General features: G+C 41.2%; 2 protein-coding genes across 5 annotated transcripts in view; one reads left to right on the top strand and one right to left on the bottom strand.

Moving 5' to 3' along the window:
- SNAP25 (synaptosome associated protein 25) overlaps positions 1–16121 on the top strand; it is a 62526-nt gene extending 46405 nt beyond the window's left edge. The window contains exons 5-8 of one of the 2 annotated variants that reach the window (XM_048060825.2): positions 4532–4649; positions 8609–8734; positions 10816–10960; positions 14811–16121. In XM_048060825.2, coding sequence (XP_047916782.1) covers positions 4532–4649; positions 8609–8734; positions 10816–10960; positions 14811–14879 — 458 coding nt within the window. In that variant the 3' untranslated portion in view covers positions 14880–16121. Of the gene's footprint in view, positions 1–4276; positions 4395–4531; positions 4650–8608; positions 8735–10815; positions 10961–14810 lie in introns of both variants that reach the window. The other variant, XM_048060826.2, reaches the window with a different exon arrangement.
- PAK5 (p21 (RAC1) activated kinase 5) overlaps positions 1–24235 on the bottom strand; it is a 312051-nt gene that overhangs the window by 269871 nt on the left and 17945 nt on the right. The window lies entirely within an intron of this gene.

Below are 24235 nucleotides of genomic sequence, written 5' to 3'. Positions count from 1 at the left end.
TTTGTATGCATACTTAGCAATGCCTTTCAGAGCACAGCTAGGTCAGGACTCAGGCTTTCTGAAAAGGCTGTCCTAGAAATGTACGTTGCTCCAATATGATTCTCCTTTATGGAAAATGGGATCACCAGCTATCATTGGAAATAGTTAATCTGCTGATTCTCTTTCAAACTCAGCCCTCTTCTATGCAATTATGATTACAATGTACTCTTAAATGTCCTTTTTTTTTTAATTAAAATTATCCTTGGTGGAAATTGCTTCATTGCACCATACACCAGGCAAAGGGCACGTTCCCTTCTCCGAAGGCATTTCACTGACATTCAAGAAGCCCAGGCCCCAATACTTGCCACTAGTTGAGGAATATTTCTTATAAATTGCAGATGGGCTGCAAAGGTGGAGCACACCACACTTGTCCTGTCCTGGTCTTGCATCTCACATTGTGCTCAGATGCTTTTATAGATGTGTTTGCTCAAGAGACCACAAGAGGAGCACAGGGGTGCCCTTGCCACAGCTGCCCCCTCCCAGCCACTTCCCGGGTTCAGTCACAGAGCAGGGATTTGCCAAGCTGTCACAGAAGATCACTGACAAAGGGCCACAATGCTACCATGAAAATAACAGAGCAAGCTTACGGTCCCTCAGTCACCTGTGGTATGAATACAGTTAAAAAATATCCTTGCTTATAACCTAAGACATGCCACTCGTTTGCTGTAAGAGCTCCAAGCAGATATATGGCCACTACATTTGCATTCAAGTGACATTCTCAGCCATAAATGGTATCAATATGCAAAAGGGGCTACTAATTTGTAGAGCTACCTGGAAAAAAAAAAAAAAAAAAAAGGAAATTTCAATCAACATACCCCTAGTGTGTATTCTGCCTCCAGACTGAGGCAATGCCAGTTATATACTATATATAAGTGTAAGGTATATATGTATATAAACATACATATAGACACGGTATATTTAAAGACCACTGCAACAAATATCTAATATGTTTAAGCTCTGACACAGAAATGCTTCTGTAAATTAGAGATAAAGGACTTGATCTTTGCTGGTGAGAATTTACATGGATTTGTGGCAGTGTATGCCAGCAGACTGTCTGTCCTAAAACCTTTAATACAATACACAAAGCTGGAAAAATCTTTGAAAACAATAAATTAAGCTTTTGATAGCCATCTAATTTCTTACCAGCAATGATTCTTTCTAGGCCAGGTTTTAATATCATTTATACAAAAACAATTCAGAGCGACCTCGTTAAGTTAATTCCTCTATAATATTTATGCCTCAATAATTGTGGTTAGACTCATGAATCTATTTACTTGCCTGTGGGACCAGATCTTTGACAGGTATAAATCGGTGTTGCTCCATGAAGCCAGCATAACTACGCTGATTTAAACAAGTTAACGATCCTGCCCACTATATTAACAGCTAGCAAATGGTTTTAAGGGCTGTCTAGACTTCTGGGCTACAAACATGACATGGGCTTTTTACACTGATGAGGTTTCCTTTAAGGAAAGATAAATTAGTTGCTGATCCCTTTTCTCTTCAGAAATACCATAAGCATCACAGAAAAATCCTGAAGCGGGAAATATTAAGCCAGATTCCTGGAGAGAGCAATAACTTAAAGTCTTTAAATCATGTAAAATCTAATCCTCAGTTAATACTCATCTACTCAGGCAGAATAGGAAACAGGAAAAGAAAGTTCAGAAGGCTCTATTATATACCTGGCCTCAGACACCTGAGCAAGGAAGCCAAGACTGAAAGCCAACCAGTGGTACCTGATCTAGAACTGATCCCTGCGGTCTTAGGTGGTGTTTTCTATTGCACAGCCAAGGTTAGGAAAATGCGGGCAGCAAAGCTGGTGGAAGAAAGGTCAGTTCCTCTTGTCCCTCCCAGTGTCAAAATACATGTGTGGAAACTGCCTTCTTTTAACTGAGTGCCTGGAAAACCAGCCAGACTCTGCAAACACAGTTCTCACAAGCCGACGGAGGGAATCTGTGACGGAAATTAGCAATTCCCATCACGCTGCATAAGCCAGCAGAAAAGCCAGCTGACGCTGCCACAGCTGCTTCCCAGAGCAAGGGTGAGCATTACCCAACTCTGCAGGATCAGGCAGGACTCTGACCTAGTGAGGAGCACAAGCACTTAGAAGAATATCACCTTTTTCCATGTGCTCACATTTCTGATGAGATTCACAAGCTGTGGGTACAAACGTGAATTGAAGCTTCTGCTCAAGCCTCCAGGCCAAAATGTAGAATTACCGTGTGCATTAAAACAATACAGCCTTGTATTTCTGGTTCTTTGCTCAGCAGTTTATCTATCTGGCGGAACACGTGCAATGAATCTCTCAGGTTTCCTTATTAAGTTCCTGATCCTTTGCTCACATTGTACGTGCTCCTTTTAGAGGACACTGCCTGGTAACTCTGATCCTCCTTGGGTTTGGGATGCATAATGCCTGTGGTATCAGGAGACAGGCACATCCAGCTGAGGAGAATGAGGACTGACAGCTGAAGAGCAGATGCAGCTGGCAATACTGACATGGCACCTCTCCTTCTCCCAGCCCAGCATCATGCAAGGATTAAACAACAGCACAAGTCCACTATTTGAATTATTTCAGCTTGAATAATTTAGGACAGGATTTTCAAGGCCCTCTAGGGGTGAGATGCCCAATTCCCATTAAAATTAATTAAATAGAATTAATTTTAATGGGAATTGGGCATCCAAATCCCCTGGACAGCTTTGAAAATGTAAGCCTCAATTGTTAGTAGAAACCCAAGTAAGAAATTAGGCCTATTCCTGTTCCAAAACAAGTTAAGAGGAGTTTCATACTGACGTCAATGATTTTTTTTTTCTAAAATGCCTTTTTTTTTTTTTTTAAATCTTGGCTGGGCTCAATTAATATCAGGCATGACATTAGGTTTCTTCTATAACCAGTGCTGTCTTAGTTCCTTTCCTCTCAAGTCTAATTCTGCATTTATATTTTCCCTACTTGGTACAGAGAAAAGGAACGTGATTGTGTTTTACTGGGATTGCTTTACTTAGACTCCTTAGGTATAGTTAAATTTTTTACTGCTACTCCAAGTAACTTTCTCATCCCATGTAATACTTATTTGAGTTTGTCCTTCAAGAAAGAAATGGTGAAGCTTTCCACCAATGTAAAATGCCATAGATACCACAGACTGCGTGTAAGATCCCTGATCCCATGGGATCCGTATCTGTTTACATCAGTGAGGATCTGGTCCTACAATTTTACATTGTGGTGTTCTGCTCCTCTAACACACTACATTATTCTGAACTACCAACTCACTAAGAAAACCCTACATCATTGTCTGCCTCAGGTGGAAAGAAGACAAATTCTGTTTGATGCCAGCCGGGAGAGGCAGTGCCTGTATGAGGCTGGTTACTGGGCTTGATGCTTCGGGCACTTGCCCTAGAGCAAATCAGAAGTGACCCCAATGAAAAACCTTAGTCTTCACCTATTATTTTTGTTTCATAAAATGGCTTGGGGACAGAGACAATGTACATTGCGGCCAGTGATCCTCTTTCAGTGAGCATCAGGCTTCTTTGGTGGTTGTAATTCCTCTATGTTTACTGGGGTTATGCCTGATTTGCAGCATCCATGTGAGAAGGAAAATCAGCCCCCAAGCCACACTCAGATCAGAGATTAACCTCCCATGCTAATCAGAGCTGCAGGTCTCAAGTTCCTCAACCTCTGGAAAAAAGGAGTCCTTGGACATGGCTCTTTACAGCTCGCACCATCTCTGGTCCCATTACTACCAGCTCCCTCACTCAGGCACCCACTAACCCAAGCAGTTACACTGCCACATCTCACCTAATTCCAAGGTATTTGTAAGCGTAAGTAACTGGTATTTTCCATGGAAGGATACCTTTTCTCTTGTATTAACATGAATAAATGCAAAATAATAACACTTTATCTTTCTTTCTCTTGGATGTCATTGGTGTCTTAGTAAGTGGATGTATTGTAATATGTTAATGGACCTTAAAGTTTATAACCCTTCCTTTTTACATCATTACATCTTGTTTAAATTAATATATTTCAAACATCTTCCTCCTTTGTTTTACTCTTTCCATATTAGTAAAAAACATCTTCAGCATCCAGTACGGCTTACATCCTTTTAACAATGCATCAGCTGAGATTAATGCATTGTATTGTCATTATTGATTCAGTTCTACATGGCCATTTTTCACGTTCTGTTGAAGACAAAAACAAACAAACAAAAATACAATTCATTCCACACTGTCATCCCTTTGTCCTGACCAGAACAACTCGATCGTGTTGAAGAAGGCATGAACCATATCAACCAAGACATGAAGGAGGCCGAGAAAAATTTAAAAGATTTAGGGAAATGCTGTGGCCTTTTCATATGTCCTTGTAACAAGTAGGTACTGGGTACCGGCTCTGCTATGTGGTGTCCAGTTTTTTGTCACAGTGAATGTCTGAAGTTTTTGTCTTTTTTTTCTTTGTCCTTTTCCATCTGCTTCATTCTGTGGGGATAAAATACTTGTGTTTAATCAGAACAACTGGAACGCATCGAAGAGGGAATGGACCAAATCAATAAGGACATGAAAGAAGCAGAAAAGAATTTGACGGACCTAGGAAAATTCTGTGGTCTTTGTGTCTGTCCATGTAACAAGTAGGTGCTGCCTGCCTCATCTCTTTGAGCACTTAAGGCTGATCCCAAAGGCCTTGTGAAGCTCATCCTTGCTAGGCACATGGACAGGATGAGCATGTGGCATGCAGAAAGAACGATTCTGGTTCAAATGCATTCATCTCATAGCATAGACAACTGACTGGGAATTACTGTAGATGCATTAAAATCAGGCATACTGCAGTGAAAGCTTCACTGTTGACACCTTTTAATGGTAAAAGTTTCAACATTTTACACAAAGTGTACTAAGTGGTTCCATTTTCCAACGAACAAAACCACTGGGGCTACTTTATTCCTGGAAGCCCTAAATTTTAAAACATATTTTCACAAACAAGTTTAAAAAACAACAACAGCAACAAAAATTGTAGCTCAAAAATGCAGAAGAGGCAATAATAAACATTACTCAAAATTATGGATGAAAACCATGCTTCTTTTCATTGTTCAACAGAAATTGTCCTTGATGAGAGCCTGAACGAGACATGACATTTCACGATTGGAACCCAACTTGAAATGGTTTTCATCCTGCCAGAGACAACCAAATTTGAGAAAACCCAAACACGTCATGCCAAATTTCTCTCATTTGGGTAGCATGTACACTAAGCAGAAATGTTGAAATGCATCAAATTTGCTTGCATGCCATCACTTGAACGAAACCGTCCTCCAAGTAATGCAAAGCTTGTTTTAAGTGCCAAATGAAAATGTGATGTGCTGTTATGTGGGTGTAGGAAACAGGGAACAGAGTGGACTGACCAGAAGTCCTCATGGAACAGCAAATCCAGCATGCAGTGAGTCAGCTACCACCTAGGTTTCAGTGAAACCATTTACACATGGTTGGCCAGAGGCAACTGGGCAGAGTGCAGTGGTCCTGCAGTATCATCCTCCCTTTCTGTGTGGCACAGAAACTTTGTTCACAGGCGATCCCACCACAACTATCAAGTCCAAATGAAAGAGATCAGTCGTGGAGTTTGGTAGGAATTTGGTCTGGAGTAGGAAGGGCAGGACTGGGCTTCTGCCTTATCAGGCACCATTTCTTTTGAAGCGAATTCCCTTGGGACACAATGCAGACACTGCCTTAAATTTCAAAATCCATTTTGCTCCTGTGTTCACAGCCACAAATACTTTGCTGGGATAAATATTCTGCCCAGATTATGCATACTACTGCCTGGTGTGCAGAGTGGGAGAGGTGAGGAGGAATGGAAAGAGCTACACACAGACTCAGCCCTGGTCAGCGGGCCTGCCTGCAGCCATATGAGCTCTTGGACAGGCTGCATCCTGCCCTCCCTCTGCACCAGAGCAGGAGGCTGACCAAGAGCAGAAGAGGTGCAGGTACAAGAGCATGCAGCAGAAACTTTGACACTCCCACACTCTAAAAGCTGCTGCATCTTAAAGAGGAGCAAGCCAAGGCAGTTGGCTTGCTTCTCCTGGAGAAATCTAGCATATGCATACATCAAAAGATCTTCCTTGAAGCACAAAAAAAAATCCCCGTGCATTTTGCAGGATTTTTTATTTACTTTTTTTTTAGAACAGATTTAATATTCTGTACTGTAGGAAAGGCTAAGCTGACAGTCAGATCTGTGGCATGGATGGGGTTAGTACCTGACATGCGGCCCTAAAGCATTTACCACTGCACAGTGATTGCAGCATCACAAAATCAACACGTGCAAGAACAGAAAAATACTGCATGCATTCAACGTTCATTTCTAGAGGTGTCTCCTCCCTGCTTTAAGGCAGTATTCTGACCTTTGCAGACTGCAGCCAGATTTCATAAACTAGCACTGCTAATCAGTGAACATGTTTAGAAACAAAGTGTGGATGAAAAATGCTTTTAGAGACTGTTCCTTGAACTGTGCCAGGAACCAACTGGTACAAATAAGGTGATATTCTGAGAAGTGGAGTGTAGGAGGGAGAGAAATCCATACAGCTCTGGGCATCACTATTACCGTGATCCCCTAATGCTCTTCTGGCCAGTGGTAAATTATATGCATATATTTCAAAAAGATTGACCATTTCATGTATGACTATATGCCACTACTTGTAAATGCAACTCGGTGAGACATACCAAAATGTAAAGTCCAACCCTATGTTCTTAAAAGACCCAGAATGCCCATGGCATGAAACTTTGTCCAGACTACAGTCGAAGTACAACTGCTGCTGACCATGAGCAAGCCCAGACTTCACCTGTTTTAATTGCAAGTCCACAAGAAAACAGAGATTAAGCTCTGGGTGTATAAAATCATTCACTTTAAATGCAGAGACTGTGTCACTTTGAGTTGTGCAGGTCGAAAGAGCAGACAAATATCTGTAAATGTGCATGCAGCAAGAGAACTACTTTCACTCATTTCTAGAAATGCCAACGTCAATGTGTAGTTTCAGAGAACTAAGAAAAAGGAAGCCAAGCACCCTATTTTTAACTCTTCACAAATTGTAATAGGAAGTCAGCAACAAAACAGATAAATATTTGGGAAAGATCCTCTTTGCATCTGTATTGTAATTCTACATCAAAGCATGCAACACAACTTCAGGCTCAACAGATGCTGAGCTGCTTCAGGGGGCATGGAGAGAACATAACACCAGAGATGGGTTTGTTGTGTCCTTTCCCAAAGCCCCCAGAAGCATGCCAAGTATCTCCCCCCAAATCCAAGCCACAGGGCTGTTTCTATGACTGAAGAACAGGGGAACCATGGGGACTGGCAGTTCCCAACAGCTTTTTGGAAACTGCTCCACTTCTCAAATAAAACCAAGAATTTATAGCTACAGACCCCAAACACTCACCCTCTCCTGTCACAGTGTTCGATCTAGTCTGACATCCCCAGTGACAGCAACCCTAAATATGCTGCACATGCTAATCTGCCACTGAAGGTATGCCTGGATTTTAATTTTCTGTCCACGGCAGCTCAGTCAAAAATGGCTCTCTGAAAGCTACTCTAACCGTCATAAATAATAAACATGGTGACATGCTAGGCTATTTTAAAGTCCTGTGGTTTAAAGCTCCTGAAGGAAGTGATGATCCATTTTTGCCTGTGTCTTGCTTATTGTGAAGGCTGTTACTGCTGATGCATTAAGAGTATGATGAACTATTGGGGCAACTGTGCTTAGTGAGAATGCTTTACTTCTTATTCATGCCTGTAGCTGGTGCATGAAGAAAATGTAGATAAATTTCCCTTTCTGATGCTAGATTGCTTGTATCTTTTCTTTTCTCCTGCACTCATTTCACTTCTGCCTATTTTACTTTTTGTCTCTGTGGACAAAGGTTTGTACATCAACTGTCGATGTATGATTACTATTTTCAAGTACCGATATATTATTTAAAAATCTAATAAACCCTATGAATTTTATGATAAAATCATCCCCAAACCACCGTGGAAAAGGTTAGTGGCTTTAAATGCCTATTATGCCACATAAATGTTAACAGCAAAAGCTCAATCTTCTGCATGGTAAATGTTAAAATTTAGCCAAATCCATTTTTCTCTAAGAGGGTGTGTTGCTGTGATGTGATGTACACACTATACTTGGCAGTTTTGTTTTTATGTCTGTCTGCCAGTACGTTCTCTGTGTTTGATGTCACAATGTATGTGTCACTGAAATGAAATAATGTTTTCTAGTTATCTGTATTTCTTCTCTTCTTTTTTTCTTTCCTTTTTTTTTTCCTTTTCCTTTCTGGAAACCAAGTCAACATCCAAAAACCTGTCTGAAGTGTTGTAGACTTGACAATTGCAATTCACCCTATTGGAAACAAAACCTCTAACCATCACAGTTGCTGTGGCAGTAAAGTTAAAAAAAAAATAAATCCTTTTATTCAGGATTATGATATATCGGTATACAATCAATGACCCTCTATCTGAAAACTCATTTGCTTGATTCAGCTTTTAGCTTGGAGAAGTAAAGAGTTTTGCATTTGTCCTTGTCCACTTGATGCTTTGTTACTCATCATCTTTTTTGCATAGGCTTAAATCAAGTGATGCTTACAAAAAAGCCTGGGGCAATAATCAGGACGGTGTTGTAGCCAGCCAGCCTGCACGTGTTGTAGATGAACGGGAGCAGATGGCCATCAGTGGTGGCTTTATCCGCAGGTGAGCCTTTTTCTCCACTGTTTTCTCTCTATTTTCCTTGTCGGTGATATATTTAGATTTCTTCCATATGGTCATGAGTTCTGTGATGCTCGTTAACTCCTTCAGCGGTGCTGGGTACTGCAGTGAAGCCAGTGTTTTCCACTGGGTGGTGGGTACTTAGATACAGGTCAACACCCACTAGGACAGGTGCTAAGGACCCACTGCAGCCAGTGACTCCCCCCAGCCCTGCTGGGACTTGAGGTAGCGCAGAGGATGGTGATGTGCCATGAGTCCTGGATGTCAGAGTTTCAGCCCTAAGAATCAGAAGATGCTTGAAAAAGCAGTCCTAAACCTTTCTGCTTGAGACTGACCAGATTTGGGCAATAATAAAATAGAAATAATACCTAGTTGCATACTGCACAGCAGCAATGTTAGAGTGCAGACTCTCACAGCTGGTCAGCCCTGTCTGCTGCACTCCAGCTCCCTGGAGGCAACAATGTACAGTTGTCAAATACTTCAGAAATGAAGTGCCAGATAAATACTGGTTTATGATTACTGCCTCAAGATATGTACTGCTCATTATCCATCCTTGCTAGAAAATGTACCAAAGCATCCAGCACCTCTTCCTTTCTTTTCAAAAAGAGAAGAGCCTCGGGCTCTCTGCCAAAGCAGAGCCAAGTGCAGCACCTGAAGCACACTTTATACCAGAGGTACATAGTTTTTGAGAAAGCCACTTCCCTGCTCATGACTATCCAGAAAACCTCACTGACCAGGGAACGATCACAACTGTGGGGAAACATCGACACCTCAGTGGCAACCCCTGTGCGCTCAAATGAAAGCCAGTTTGAAACACACAGCTATACTAATGGCAACCAAGCTGTAAACTTCCAGCAACATATAGGGATCCAGCAATAAGTACATACCGATTACAGTGTGTATAGAGCATGTATTTAGATGACAATGCCATCAGCTGAATGGATAAAGGCATACCAGTAGGCAAAGCTTTGATCTCTGAAGATTAAGGACTCTGGATTAATAAGTAATTATCTTTCCAAAAACTATTATCCACTTATTTTTTTGGCTGCTGTGATAAAGGGAAATCAGTGTGATAGAAACAATGCTGTCATGCAATCTGGAGCGTGGGATGGAGTTGCCATTTAAGTTTGTTGGGTCTGCCAGTCACTGTTTTTTTTTTTTTATTTCTGGATGGCAGCCCCATCAAACCAAAGGCTGGGACATGCTAACAGAATAGAAGTGAAGAAAAGTTATGCCATCCCATAATTCTTTCATGACCAGCTTGTAGCACACTCTTGGCACCTCTCTGAACACAAATTACACAAGAGGCTCGAAGTAGTGATTTTCTGAGCGGGATCCATGGCCTTGCTTTTCCAAGTGCCAGTCACCACAAGCCTCTCCAGTCGCTGGAGCACTGAACTGTGCCCTGGCCCATGTGTGAGTTTTTCTTTTAAAAAACAAGCAGCTGTAAAAGATGGGGCTAAGAGGAGAGAGAAAAGATCTTTGCTAAGATCTTTCTACTAAGGCAAAGAATCTGAGAGAATCTGATTCTACCACCTACTGAAAATACATTTAATTAGACAGAACGTTGGGTCAGGATTTTCACCACTGAGGCTGTCCTTGCCCAATATTTCAGTGAGCCCCAAGTCTGCGAGGACTGGATGGTATCCTGTGTAGGTCAATGCAGGTAGCTGGTACAGCTTTGATTCCATCATGCTCCGGTACTTCCACGTGCTCTAATCACACACAGATCCACGTGAAGCATCCTTCCACTCTTCCACATCCTTTGAGAAGGACCATTGCTAGCAGAGAGGTGTAATAAGTGGAACAGAGAAGCTCAGACAAAAACACGTCTAGGAACAGGAGTGAGTAGTGACAAACCCAGACAATTAATCCCCGCATCCAAAAAATAAGCATGTGAAGGTTTTCAGGCTAGCTGCTTATTAATCCCTTTTCTTCAAAGCTGAGCATAGCAGCATGCTCCACAGGTGACAAGCGAAGGAGGATGCAGAGGAGGTTCTGGGTGAATCAGACTTTCGGGGGAACTTCCTCTCTCTTTGCTTCAAATAATTGGTTTTTGTTCCCAGGGTAACAAATGATGCCCGGGAAAACGAAATGGATGAAAACCTCGAGCAGGTCAGTGGCATCATTGGCAACTTACGTCACATGGCCCTGGACATGGGCAACGAGATCGACACACAGAATCGCCAGATTGACAGGATCATGGAGAAGGTAAGAACTTAGAGAATCCCAAAAGGGGCTGTGTTTTCCCTTCTGCAAGCACAGGCTGTGCCCAAGAGGGGCAGAAGGTGTGTCTTCCAGCCTGCCCACACAGAGTAGTAGTTTTAATTCAGCTCGGAGGAGGACTAGGGATGGAAATAGCTCCTAGAGTTCCTTTCCCTTCTCTTTCCCTATCTCGGGGCCGAAGCAGAGCTTGCTGCTATGGATCTTCAGTAACCTTCCCTGCAGGTTGGGTTGACCTTGCACTGTTGGTTTTGCAAGACAACAGCTGGCGAGGAGACCCCTTCCAAATAAAGTCTCCTTCTGCAAGGGCTTTGGGAAAGGAAAAGTACCCTGAGTTGTACAGAACTGTGGAGCTTGGACCCTGGCACTTCCTGGCAAGTTTTAAACCTTCCTGGACTTTACTCCCCTCAGAAACTCCACAAGAGATTCAGAACAGGATCACTTGTTTAGAGGACCAGTCCCAAAAAGAGAATGGGGACATATTAAGCAAGGCAGTATGGTAATGGTGCAGCCACCAGCTCTCTCAGCATGCATACACATATCGGGACCCTACATGGGCCCAGTGAAGTCCAAAAGCTCAGTCTTTCTATCATGAAATCACCATTTGAAAAGGCAGATAGCACCGTGCCAGTGCCAGGCTGCACTGCAGGTTTCTGAAGCAGATAGCAGCACCCTTCAAACCCGGCTGGGAACTCACTGCCGTCCTCACATCCCGAGATCTGCAAGCCATCTGCATTCATACTGGCAGAGCTCCAGGCACAGGCACAGCCAGGCTGAAGTGATATAACAGGCTAGATCTTCATCTGGTGCAAAATCAATACAACACTTGATTTCAGCTGAGATTTACACAACCTGAGGATCTAACCCAAGGACTTACATGTGCTGCTTAGACTTAATGCTGACCTTAAGGGGTAGAGCTTTTACTCCTGAGCCTTCTGACATGTGCGAACCTTCTTACATGAGCAGGATGTCCACGCCTGTTTTTCATGTCAAGTAATTATATCAGAGCCTAGCACACCAACAAAAATTACAGAAAATATTGCAGTCAGGGATTCACTCAGATAACTTTCCTTGCTAGGGTTTGATACCAAAGAGAATTGGGTGAAATATAAGTTGTCTTAAAGGCAGGAAACTCATCTCACACAGCACAGAAGAGTACACAGCTTTGTGTATGCATGAATGCAGCCATCCTGACAAGGATTATCCTACCAATTCGTGCTTGTAAACATCTCAATACTAAAATCACTGACCAGGCCCTTTGTGGTCCCCCACATGAAGCACATGGGCTCAATCTCTAGGCAGTGCATGCTGAGAGCAGCTGGCTAATGGAGGGACTGGCCTTCCACATCTGTGTGGTGTTCCTGCAGCATCAGGTGTACAGCATTTCATGCAGCCATGGGGAAACTGCAAGCTATTGCCATTTGTTAAATTGAAGACCAGCGACACAGTTCTGAAAGATGGGCTCGCAGTGTACACAGAGCAGTCATCATGAAAGCAGCACAAAAACAAGACAGTCTTCAGTCTCAGTGAAAATATGCTGAATTTCTCTGAGTAAGGACATGTGGCCCGAGCAGTAATGAGATACTAGAAAAAGAAACACAATTAGGAAAACCTTCTATAAGAGACAGGAATGACTGAAATCTGGGTAATACTGAAGCGACACGTGCATACACATCCACTTTGCAGTGCGATATGGTGGCAGGCAATAGGGCATTGATGGAGCGGCTTCCTTTTTCTGACCAGCTGGAGCACTGTGCTTTTGATCAGCCGTGATCATTAGAAAGACCCGGGGCTGGCACACATTGCAAACACTGGGGTACATCACAAAGCTAGCCCAAATGCCTCTAAAGCACTTATGTTAAACTGGATGCATGCATCCAAACCAGAGCAATCTCATAATGCAGAAAGTAATCTGATCTATCCACGGTAATGGGGGACACAATAAATAAAAGGCTTTATCCTTCCCTCAGATCAGAGAGAAAAAGAGAAAAACTAAAATGATGTGGTAAGTAGGTCAAATGGGCCAGACATCATCACCAGAAGCCACCCTGGCCCTAAAATGAGCCATTATTGGGAGGCTGGGAGGAAAGCAGAAGGGGCTGAGAACATTTTGTCTTGACCCAGGTGGGAAGGTCTGGGCAAGGACTCCCACTGACTTGGATGAAACATCATCCAGTTTCATCAATACTTAATAATCAATGTGCATGCATTTCATGACAAACTTAACTGCTTCCAAGCCATTAAGTTATTTTTTAGATAGTCTTTTGGCAAAAGCACATGAAACTATTCCGTGATAGACAAGGTCAAATTCATAGCTAAAATAAAGAAGTGTGGTTCATAATGAGTAGTTATGCTGATTTACGCTTGCTGAGGATCTGGCACATGCTGCTGTACTAAAAATACACATCTACATAGCATTTGCCAGATCAATTATGGAGAGAAGCCCAAGATTCTTAACAATGATTTATTGCACATCAGTATAACCATTTTTAAAAGGTTTTGAAATGTATGTGGGAAAGTTGCTTCACCATTCTGCCTTGGCAAATTGGAGATTTAAAATAAATCTGTACAATTTGGATACACCCCAGAGAAGGGGGAATAACCATTAAAGTTTTAAAAAATGAAGACATCAAACCACAGAAAAGAGCTTGCTGTTTGATGTCATGCTTTTAAAGCAGTAACACAACTCTCACCTTTCCCACAGGTCTGATTTCAAACACTGAAAGCATTTTCTGTCTAGTCCCTCTGCTAGCATAAATCGACGTAGCAACATGGGCTTGAAGGGAGCTTTGACAGTTTTTGTCAGCTGCAGCAATGTCTTTGTCTCCAAAACTAACTTCTGCAGAGCAACAGAAAGCCACAGTGAAAGGCTCTGCCCACTGGAAGAGCACTCCTAAACCTCCAAGGTGGTGCTGCTTCATTAGCGGCGTTTTTTAAGCATGGGAAGTGTTACAACAAGGAAGACAGCTAAATTAACAGTTCAGCCCACGCTGGACTAAATTCCAGTTTGATTCTTTCAAATAATGGTAGAATCCCAAGTGGTGATAGACTCCCTTCCTTTGCTTAATCCCTGTCTGTGCTGCTTCCCAGATGAGAGGTTACTGTTTTGCAACTACGCTGGTGAGCTTTTTGTTGAGAGAAACGACTAATGGCACCACTCCTACCTACTCCTTTCTTGTCACGTGTGCAACCAAGAGATCCAGATGGAGCCCATGTCCACTGAATCTAAGTCTTACAGAGCACTGGAAGCTTTTCGCTGGTGAAGTCCACATGGCAGATCATCAGTTTTCATGCCATCATCCATCACTGTTAATGGTGCAAGCAAATAGCACCAGCTACAGAGCTGGCAAGGTGTTTAAGAGAGTTCAGTGAGGCTGAATACAATCACAAAAGCTCTGCTTGAAGGCTACCTTAAGCGTCACAAAACCAGGCTCACCAGTAATTTCCATTTGGGTCCCTAATACCACTGTAACAACAGTTCTCTTTTTCTCTTCTCTTCTCTTCTCTTCTCTTCTCTTCTCTTCTCTTCTCTTCTCTTCTCTTCTTTCTCTCTTCTCTTCTCTTCTCTCTTTCTCTTCTCTTCTCTTCTCTTCTCTTCTCTTCTCTTCTCTTCTCTTCTCTTCTCTTCTCTTCTCTTCTCTTCTCTTCTCTTCTCTCTCTCTTCTCTTCTCTTCTCTTCTCTTCTCTTCTCTTCTCTTCTCTTCTCTTCTCTTCTCTTCTTCTCTTCTCTTCTCTTCTAATTTTTCTGCTGATGTAGCCAACACCAGAGGAGTGTCATCAAAGCATTGTATGTTTGCTCTTTGACACTTAATAATTTGTCTCCTGTGTCCTTCCCTAGGCCGATTCCAATAAAACCAGGATTGATGAAGCCAACCAGCGTGCAACAAAGATGCTCGGCAGTGGTTAAATGCAGCAAAGTGAATTTCCTTTTAACGCTGTCCAAGAGGGCAGTACCTTCATGCTTTTATCATGGTATTTACCTACTAGGTTTGCACACATGCACATATCAACCCCATTGTAAATGTTGTCCTGTGTAGTTTGTCAGCTTTCCAAAAATGATACTTGTAATTATTTTTTTCTAGATATCTTTCTTTCCAAAGGTTGTACATAGTGCTGATTTGATGGCTATAGCTCACTATGATGTTTTTTGGGAATTCTCCTTTCCTTGTTTCTGTTTGGATTCCTTTTCTTTTTTCCTCTCCTCCTTTTTTTTAAATGATGTTTGCTGAATGACAACAATGTTGGAATGCTAAACGTGCTGTTAACCTTTAAATATACAGTATTGTTCTTGTAAAACTGTGACATTCCACAGAGCTACTGCCATGCTCCTGTCTTTGGGTATCATGATGTTTAAGCACTTAAACCTGCTGTCTTCGGTTCTTCATTGCCATTATCTGTTGTTATGATTTCATGATTAGACAATGTGGAATTATATTACTATAACAAGCATTGCACTACAAAGTGATGTGATTTATGCATTTATGCATGAGGAATAAATAGACTTTTAGACTCCTACTTAAACAAGACTTTTTCCCATGGCAGTAGCACACCAACAATGACAACAAAAGCATGCTCAGTATTCGGACTCTTTTGGGACTATGTTATACCAGCAAGTTTGCAGTCGTGCCACTTTTTTCTTGTTGATATATATAGTTATTAATCATGATCATTTATTTATTTTTTAATTATGAAAAAAAGAGGGATTTGGCACTCACCATTTAGCCATTGCCAGCAAACGAAGCTTGGCTGAAAATATGTCAAAGACAAAAAGAAATAAGTGTAATATATTGGGTTTGTCTGCTGATTTTGAAGACTATCTTTTGGAGGAAACGACTACCATATGAAATGGTGCAAAGAAATGTAATTTTTATAAGGCTCTCTCTTACTAGTCGCTATCCCCATGTGGTTTGTTATCGGTACAGTTCTCTGTTGCTTACCTAGAGCTATGCACACCAAATCGCTGAGATGTTTAGTAGCTGACTTAATTAAAAATAATAAAAAAACCTAAATGAATGAACTCTAGATAAACTGTGAGATAAATATAATTTACAGCATGTAATATGAAATTCCTTATGTCTCCTGTCAGTTTGTGAAGTGATTGACATTTTGTAGCTAGTTTAAAAATTATTAAAAATTATAGATCTCAGAATCCACGCTTGCTTTATCCATTTGTTACTCTACGTGTCAGTGAGACCCAGTTATTTGTCGCTTACTGGGAAAAGGAGAAGCACAAAGAGGTTTAAAGACTCTCTACAAACTGTTTTTGTATGAGAATTTTATGAGAAATTTCTGTTTGTAATACTGTATAAGAGGAAAAGTATCTTGTCTAAAAATAGCATTTTGCACTAAGCACAAAAAGAATATTATTTTAAATAACCTGGCTTGGATTGCCAAACACTGAATCAAAATATATTTTCTTGTTCAAGGGAAAGGAAAATGAAATAAATGATGTGGTGCAAAAGGGTATAGTTCTTTAGTCAATAAAATTCATTCCTGTAGTGGATCCAGCCACATGTTAATATACTCCTTTTCAGGGAACACTTTGAACTACAGAGTTTGTACAGTCTGCTAAGAATAATTTTCTCAAAGGACTAACAACAACTAATGCTTACTGCCAATGAAAAGTGTTATCATATTTTCCTATTTTTTTCCCCTATATGGACAAATTATAATTAACTCTACATGAGTGACAGTTCACTCATGCGTCTCACATGGCCCTAAGTCAAAATATACAAAGCACATAAATGCTAGCATAATTAAAATCACATGATAATGTATACACAAGCTGTATTTTCTTTAGCAGATTTTTATTTTTAGCATCTATTAAAAATTCATTTATGTAAATATTTTCCCCCACTACTTCAATCCAAAGAGTAAACTTCAAACAAATATTGTTAATCTGCTGGCCATTTCCAATTCTGTTTATTCAGGCATTCCAGTATTTGTGACAGCACTGTCATTCTGCACCGTCAAAGACTACTGAAAGGAGGGCAGTAATAGTACTGGAGAACATGTCAATATGAAAACATAAAAATACAAGGGTATTTGAAAAGGGTAAGGAAAATATAAGAATGCAATGATTATTTTAATATAGGTACTCTCATCTGCATGATGAAAGTACCCTATCTGAAGAAAAATAGACTTCCAAAGTATGTTTTAGCTGCTCAAAAATATAAGCTGTTGCAGTGAAGGAAATTGCTATGGTTCGACATCTGTTTTAGTCTCAAACAAAGATGAAAAAACAAGCTATTGGAGCTTTTTGCCAAAGTTTAAAACACAGAAATATTGAAACGTTAAATTGCATTCATCTTCGTATCCTCTCCCACTGTACTCAGGGTCTCTGAGGAGATGGCTGGAAATGGCTTAAGTAAGTAAACATAATATATTGCATTTCTCTGATGTTTTTGAAATTGACTTTTGTAGGATTAATTGTTCTTGAAACAATTCAAAGAAAGCTTCGATCTTTTGCAGTTTGCTCCTAGAGCAATCCACTTCCATTCATTAAGTTTCTGACATGCCACATCCCCAGGGGAGTAGCTGCCCTATGTTACGATGCAGGCTTCCCCAAAGTCTGCCTGCTGGAGGGGCAAGGCTCCCTGCGAGGGAGGGGATGGTCAGGGGGCCAGAATCACAGCTCCCACAAGATAAAGTGGTCACGCTGACTGTAGAAACAAAACATACCATTTTTTTTCTCAAAGGTAAAGCCATCTTTTACCAGCAAGAAATGTCCCTTTGACCGTGACATATTTTCGGATCAGCAACTTCTTTTGTTGTAGTATGAGTGCCATCTAGAAGGCCAGGTTTGATACAAGAAAGTATGAAGGTGCTTGAAAAAACAAAGCTTCATTAACCATCACTTAATTGTAAACTTGCAGTGCAATTTCATGAAATGTTTGTGCACAATACGGCCAAATTTTCATGTTCATGCTGGGTTGAGGTGACTGTAAGAAGTTTTTTTCATATTCTCAAATGCCATAGCTGAATGAAGTACCCAACTAGATTACTTAAAATCTTGCTTAAACTAAAACTGAAGCCCAACTATAATACAGACTCTGTTGAGCTCTGTAAGTGCACAATTAACAACCTCTTTCATATCATGCTTTCCCCTCCTTTCCTAGAAATAGAAATATCAAAATAATCTCACAAAAGTATACCTGAATATTATTCCTCAACAGAACAAAATACGTAAGTAGTGTAATAAACAGTGCAAAAAAAATGTCTTAATTAAATACCTCGCCTGATGTCAGCAGTGAAAAACTAAAAAAAATTAAGATCTAAATAACATCAAGGAGGATTATCTGAAATAACCTTAAAGCCTTTAGGATGTTGATGCTTCCCAACATTAGCATAAACTCACCAACTGTATACTCAGAAGAGCTGGTTACAGTTTTCCAGACTGACACAAACACACAAAAAGAAACCATGGGTCATACTCAGTACCCGGTGGTTTGATAGAGCACATGTTAGGAAAAGCACATGGACTTGACATAAGGTACAGCATGAAAAATAATTGATTAGTATTCCTGGAAGATTTGGTGGTATTACTGCATGCAACAAGAAATGACAACTCTAAAGGACAGCGAGGAGCATACATTTTTTCAAAGAAATGTACATTTTATTAGCTTATGTGTTAAATAGGATGCATTCTTCTGAAGAAAACTAAGTATGTCACAGTTTGCATGACAAACTGTAAAGCACCTCCTCACGGAGATGCCTGTACCACATGACACGCTTGTTATGGATATACATTAAACCCTCTAGAAATCCAGGCAACTATTACTCTCCAAAATATTCTGTGCACCACACCAGTAACTGACAATCTCCACAGGCTTTGGATTTGGACCCAGATCTGGTGAGATTGCTCAAGGCTTATCTGGGGGATCTGGAGGCAGACAAATCAATTCCTGCACTTCTTCCCTCCCTTTCTTCTCCTACATGTACATAAGCACATATAAATCTTTTATTTTAAAGGCACTGAAAAGGGAAGAGCTGAGCACTTAGTAATAAGGAAAATTGTGTGTCAGAGACAGCTTAAGTATATGCACTGCTGCTGTGTGTGCCTGTGGGCGTAGGTGTGCAGGATGTGACTGCTGTCTTCTGAACCATTTTGTTGCCTTTCTAAAAAGAGATGGGGACAGTTACTTTGGAAGTTAGTAGAACACAGTATTTTTAAACCTGCAGATAGCTCCAAGAAATGCAGACATAAGAGATGAACCCTGCTGAGAAGTTAGGGTACTGTGATGTTTTGATGGGGCAGGAGGTTATGTTTATTTTAGCTATTTATTTTTCAAAGCACTTGCCAAACGATGTTGGATCCTCTGTGTAAGAGGATTCAGAGAGATTATGTTTGTATTGTAAAATACTAAGCATTTTTTATTTGTTTAGTTTTGAGCGGTACTTCATAATTAAAAAAGTCAAGATGGCAAGATGAGGGAAATCAAAAGAAATTAAGTGGGACCACTCTGATTTACAGCCACTGGGGCTGCGTGCCGAGATCACTGCTGCCTGTGCAAAAACTGCATGTAATGGGGTAAATGGTTTGCCCTTCTAGGGGCCAAGGAGTCAGCAGCACATGGAGGGGGTGCACATTTTTCTTGGTAGGCTCCACAGCTGCTTGCTGAAAGTGAAAAGTAGCAACTAGGGTATCAGGGTTGTTGCTGCCTTGGTATAAACAATAAAATAAATGCTGTGGGAATCTTTCATGGGAGAGTCCCAGCCTCAAACTGCCTTTTCCTTCCCCTGGACCAGCCTCCAGCTCCCTCCACGCTGCTTCTACTCCGGCCTCCAGTGCATCCTGCACCTTTGTCCCACCCCCTGTTTCTCCTCTCCCTTTCTCCCCGGCTTCTGTCAGCTCTGCTCCCTCCCTCCTTTGCTGCCTAGCACCTATCCAATTGCTTTTTCCTTCTTTTTTTTTCAGCTGTGTTCAATTAGCCTTCCTTCAGCCTTCTCCCTCATTTCACTTGCTTCATGTCCACCTACTTGCATGTTTGTCACCCCTGGGCTATCAAGTCAGGCCGTCTCTTCCATGATCTCAGCAGGAGGAACACCAGAGAAACAAGCAGCCTCCTGCTTTCCACTCCACAGCTGAGCACCACACCACTCCACCATCACTCGGAGGAACACCTATAAGAAAGTCCTGCTCAGCCCTGTCAGTCCCAGCAGGCAGCATGCAAGTTGCCAGGAAAATTTTTTGGATAGTTTATCCAAAAGGATCCAGAAAGTGTCTGTAGGTTGATGCAAGCAAAGGTGCTGGGACAGATGCGGACAGAAGGCAAAGCACAGACATACAAGTGCGGGCAGATATTGCACAGGATGGCAACAGCTGAGGCTGCTAAATGTTGTGTCTGGCCCACAGTCCTAGTGGGTACCAGTGCTCCTCTGTGAGACAGCTGGGTGATCTTTTTTAACACAGGCAAAACAACTCTTCTTTACTTGCCCAAATTTCATAAATCAAAAAATAATTTTATTTTAAGCTGAAGCTTTCAAAATTGTGTTTTTAAAAAGCAGGCAGAGGAAGTAGGTTTTCCTCATCCCACCTGGGACAGATCCCCAGTGCTGGGTTGTTTCATCCAAAATCCATAACAGCTCGAGTTGGCATAAGAAGGTTAAAATGAAATAGTGTACCAGAAATGGTTTAGCTAACTTCACTATAGGAAGTCCTAAGCTAATTTGCTAAGTGTTAACTTAAATATAGGCAGCTGGAAGTTCCACTTACAGCACAGTAGGTTTTCCATCTAAATACTGATCAAAAGTTCATTAAAAGGAATAAAACAGTTCTTATCCACATTAGTGGGGGGTTGATTAGAGCTCCAAAGCATAAATATGCATAAATCCCATTGTACTAAAGGTTTTCTTGGGTAACAAAACCAACAGTATACAAACATGAGCAAAATACCTTTAAGAAAACATACCTATTTTGACTTTATTGTATAGTACTCCCAGGCTTGACGATATTAACAATAAGCCCATCTGACAACAGCATTTTACAAACTGCTTTTGCTATGTGTAGGACCCCTAAAAGCCTAGGTGGCCCTTCAAACAGCTGGGCCACAATATAAACCCCGTGAAAACATATGCTTAAAAGTTTGTTTGGAGAAAACAGCATGTATAATGCTGACATTCAGCCTTAAGCCTTTACCTTAAAACATATTTTCAGTGCCCACTGCACATTTCGGTTTGTTAGATTCAATTACAGCACGATGAGAAACTAAGCAGAAACAGAAGATTTAATGAACTGCTGCTCCTCCCAGGCTATCCTTACAGCCTTACCCTCAGAGGCCAGCCCATATTCACTGACATGCTGGGTCTTGAGGTGAAAAAGAGAAAGCCTATCTGCCCTCAAACTAAAGTAGAATTACATTTTAACCCCCCCCCCCCAAACATGCAAGAGAAGCACTGCTCAGACAGCTGGAGGACAGGAAAGCACTGGAAGCCTTAGGAAGGTGCAGAGGACGAGAAATCAAAGCTGAAAGTGGACACACTAAAACACATGCTGAGAAGCAGAGCTGCTGTGGTGGATGGGAGGATGCAGCAAGAGCTGGAGCAGCAGCCTTGCAGTGGTGCCCTTCTCTGAGGTGACCTGACTGAAAGACACAGACAGCAAGCAGTCAGAAAGGACTTGGAAGGACAGACCACTGCACACATGTACAGTTACTTGAATGAGCGAAAATTGGACTAAGAGATGAAGAGCTCAGTTGAAACCAAGTGGGAAACCTGTGGAAACCTATAGACTATATATATTACTGTATTATGAAATTAATCTAGAATAGTTCTTGTTATGCTTAGTAGCAAAAGTTAAATCAGGAAAAGCAATCTGGGGGAGAGAGAAAAGCATTAGGGTAACAATCAGAATATTGGTTTATAATTCCCTTTAAAATGCTTCTATTTAGAGACAATCAGCAGAAGGGGAGCAAACAGCCCTAATTCAAGCGAATACAGGAGCAAGGCACTGCAGGAAGGGGTCTGGCTTGTTATGCACTAGGTGCCAGCCAGATGTTCTCCTCACCCATCAAATCCTCTGCACCAATGGCATTGGTTTCACAGCAGCACCTCGAGGGACGCAAAGTCCCTTCGGTGCACGCAGCCCATCCCTGCCCCAACAAGTCCACAGCCTAAGCAGACAAGGAAGGCCAACGTGTAGTTACAGAAAGGGAACTGTATCTTGGTTGAGTTTGGCTGGCAAATTTGTTGACAGTGCCAAAATCTGAGTGAACACAGTTCATTTTTCCATGGCTATCTAGAGAGTCTGCAATGGTCTAAGTCATCTTACACTAATCAAAACCCACCTACTATTCAGTCCAAAACATCCAGCGTGTTTCTGCAGAGTTTTAAAAGTGAAAATGGCTGCTGAGAATTAACTTTTTTTTTTTGATGTATTACTCCTTTAACCATTCCCATGCACTGACTTTGATTTTCACCCCTTATTTGACTGTACAAAACAACTAAGCACATTAGTAGTAATTGTCATTTTGATTTCCAGTCTGACAAAATACTAAGGAGAACTTGTGAAATGATGAGAGGAGGTGCAGCCACCACTGATATCTTTAAGCTTCATCTTTAGCCTTTGTATTTTACATCTTGCCAGACCCTGTTCAGTCCTCCCTGGAAATGCTCAGTTCAATAATTCTTGCTTAATACAAACTTCTGAAGCTCTGAATACCATGAGAGGTAGAAAACACTTTAACAATTTCAAAACAATTTCTGGAAAGCCTTTGAAATGCAGAAAAATCTTTTGAATGGAGAGAAATTGTAAGATGAGGGCGACAGGGCTAGAGATTTTACGGTTTCTATGAAAACCTGACAGATAACTAAGCAGAACATTTGTTCTGCTTTATTTCCCGTCTTCTGACAGCAACTGCTAGCTACATGCTCAGTCCTGAGCCAATGCAGCAAACTGGCCAGTTTCAGTGTTGAGTCTGAAATTGGATTCCTCAATCCTATTTTATTTAAATGGGAACTAATTAGGACACGTGACTTCAGTCAATGAAGTGGCACTGGCAACTAAAATTAGCCTGGAAAATAAAAAGGTGCAGGCCCATAACAGCTCTGTAACGCATGCATCATCTCCTCAAACAAAGGTACTCAGAACTATTGTCACTATTCCATGAATACTCTCCAGGATTAAAAATCAATTTTAAGTGTTACACAACGCTATGGTACAATCAGCTTTTTATGAAGTTAGTGATTCACAAACCACTCAAATCAACGAATCATAGAAGTTGGAAGAATTAAATCTGATGGAAATACACAAGTCAATGGCTGCATGATACACGTGGACACTGACTTACTGCCAGTGAGTCACAGGAACAAAAAAAGTTAACAACTGAGGCAATAAAAAAAGCAGAAAGCAAGCTGAGGAAGGGAAGGCTCTCAGCAGCCCTGGCCACCCTTTCACAAAGCTGTCAGAACTTCAGAGAATACAACAGCCCCAAATGCCTTGGGTCTGGTACAGTCCTTGGGTTTTGCCCATCTCTTACAGAATGCCCCTACAGATATTTCCTGCCCCTCATCAGTGGTACTTTCTAACATCTCATGCTATTTACTTAAGTGACCTGCCACATTAAACCTATTTTTACACTAAAGAAATTAAGTTTCTTGAGTATTTTTTCCTCCTAAACAGTGTTTTCCAAGGAATAATTTCCATTTTTCTATTAGAAACCACCATGTTGTTTAGGCAAGTTAAAACAAAGTCTAGCGGTTTTAAAACTTGACCGTACTACCTCTGGTTCTTGTCTTGTCTGAGCTGGGTTTCAGTACTGATGTGGGACATAACACAGTGTTAATGCAATCATGTGTTAATAGGGAGTACTGTCAGACAAAGAGGGTTATCCTGGGAGGAAGTGGGGAGTAAAAAACAAAATTAGAAAGTGCACAAAAGACCTGGACAGCAACTTCCATGGAACAAAATAGCAGAATTTCTGGACCAAGTATTTTTTTTTTCCCCCTTCAAATTTTATCTTTGTTTCTAGGTGATCTGTGAAAAATCTGGTGATTTTTCCCTTTTAAATTAAAATATTTGTATTTTTGGCATAGAACAGTCACTTTTGTCAAAGTGCCCCTACATTTTTCAACCACCTCTGCCCCTTCCAAGAAATGCCTGACACCTGTAAAGGTATATACCATGGCACCTGATTTTCACAGCTGAAAGTAACTTTGGCAGAAAGGTTATTTTGCAGCTCCAAGGGTAAAGAAAATATGCTGTCAAGACAAACTACAGCTGTTTAAATCATTCCTCTGTGAAGCAATGGTTTCCCACAGGGAGAA

This window comes from Anser cygnoides, chromosome 3 (assembly GCF_040182565.1).
Source record: "Anser cygnoides isolate HZ-2024a breed goose chromosome 3, Taihu_goose_T2T_genome, whole genome shotgun sequence".
Lineage (NCBI taxonomy): Eukaryota > Metazoa > Chordata > Aves > Anseriformes > Anatidae > Anser > Anser cygnoides.
The sequence above is the reverse complement of the archived record's forward strand: the minus strand, read 5'-3'. Positions and strand labels throughout refer to the sequence as shown.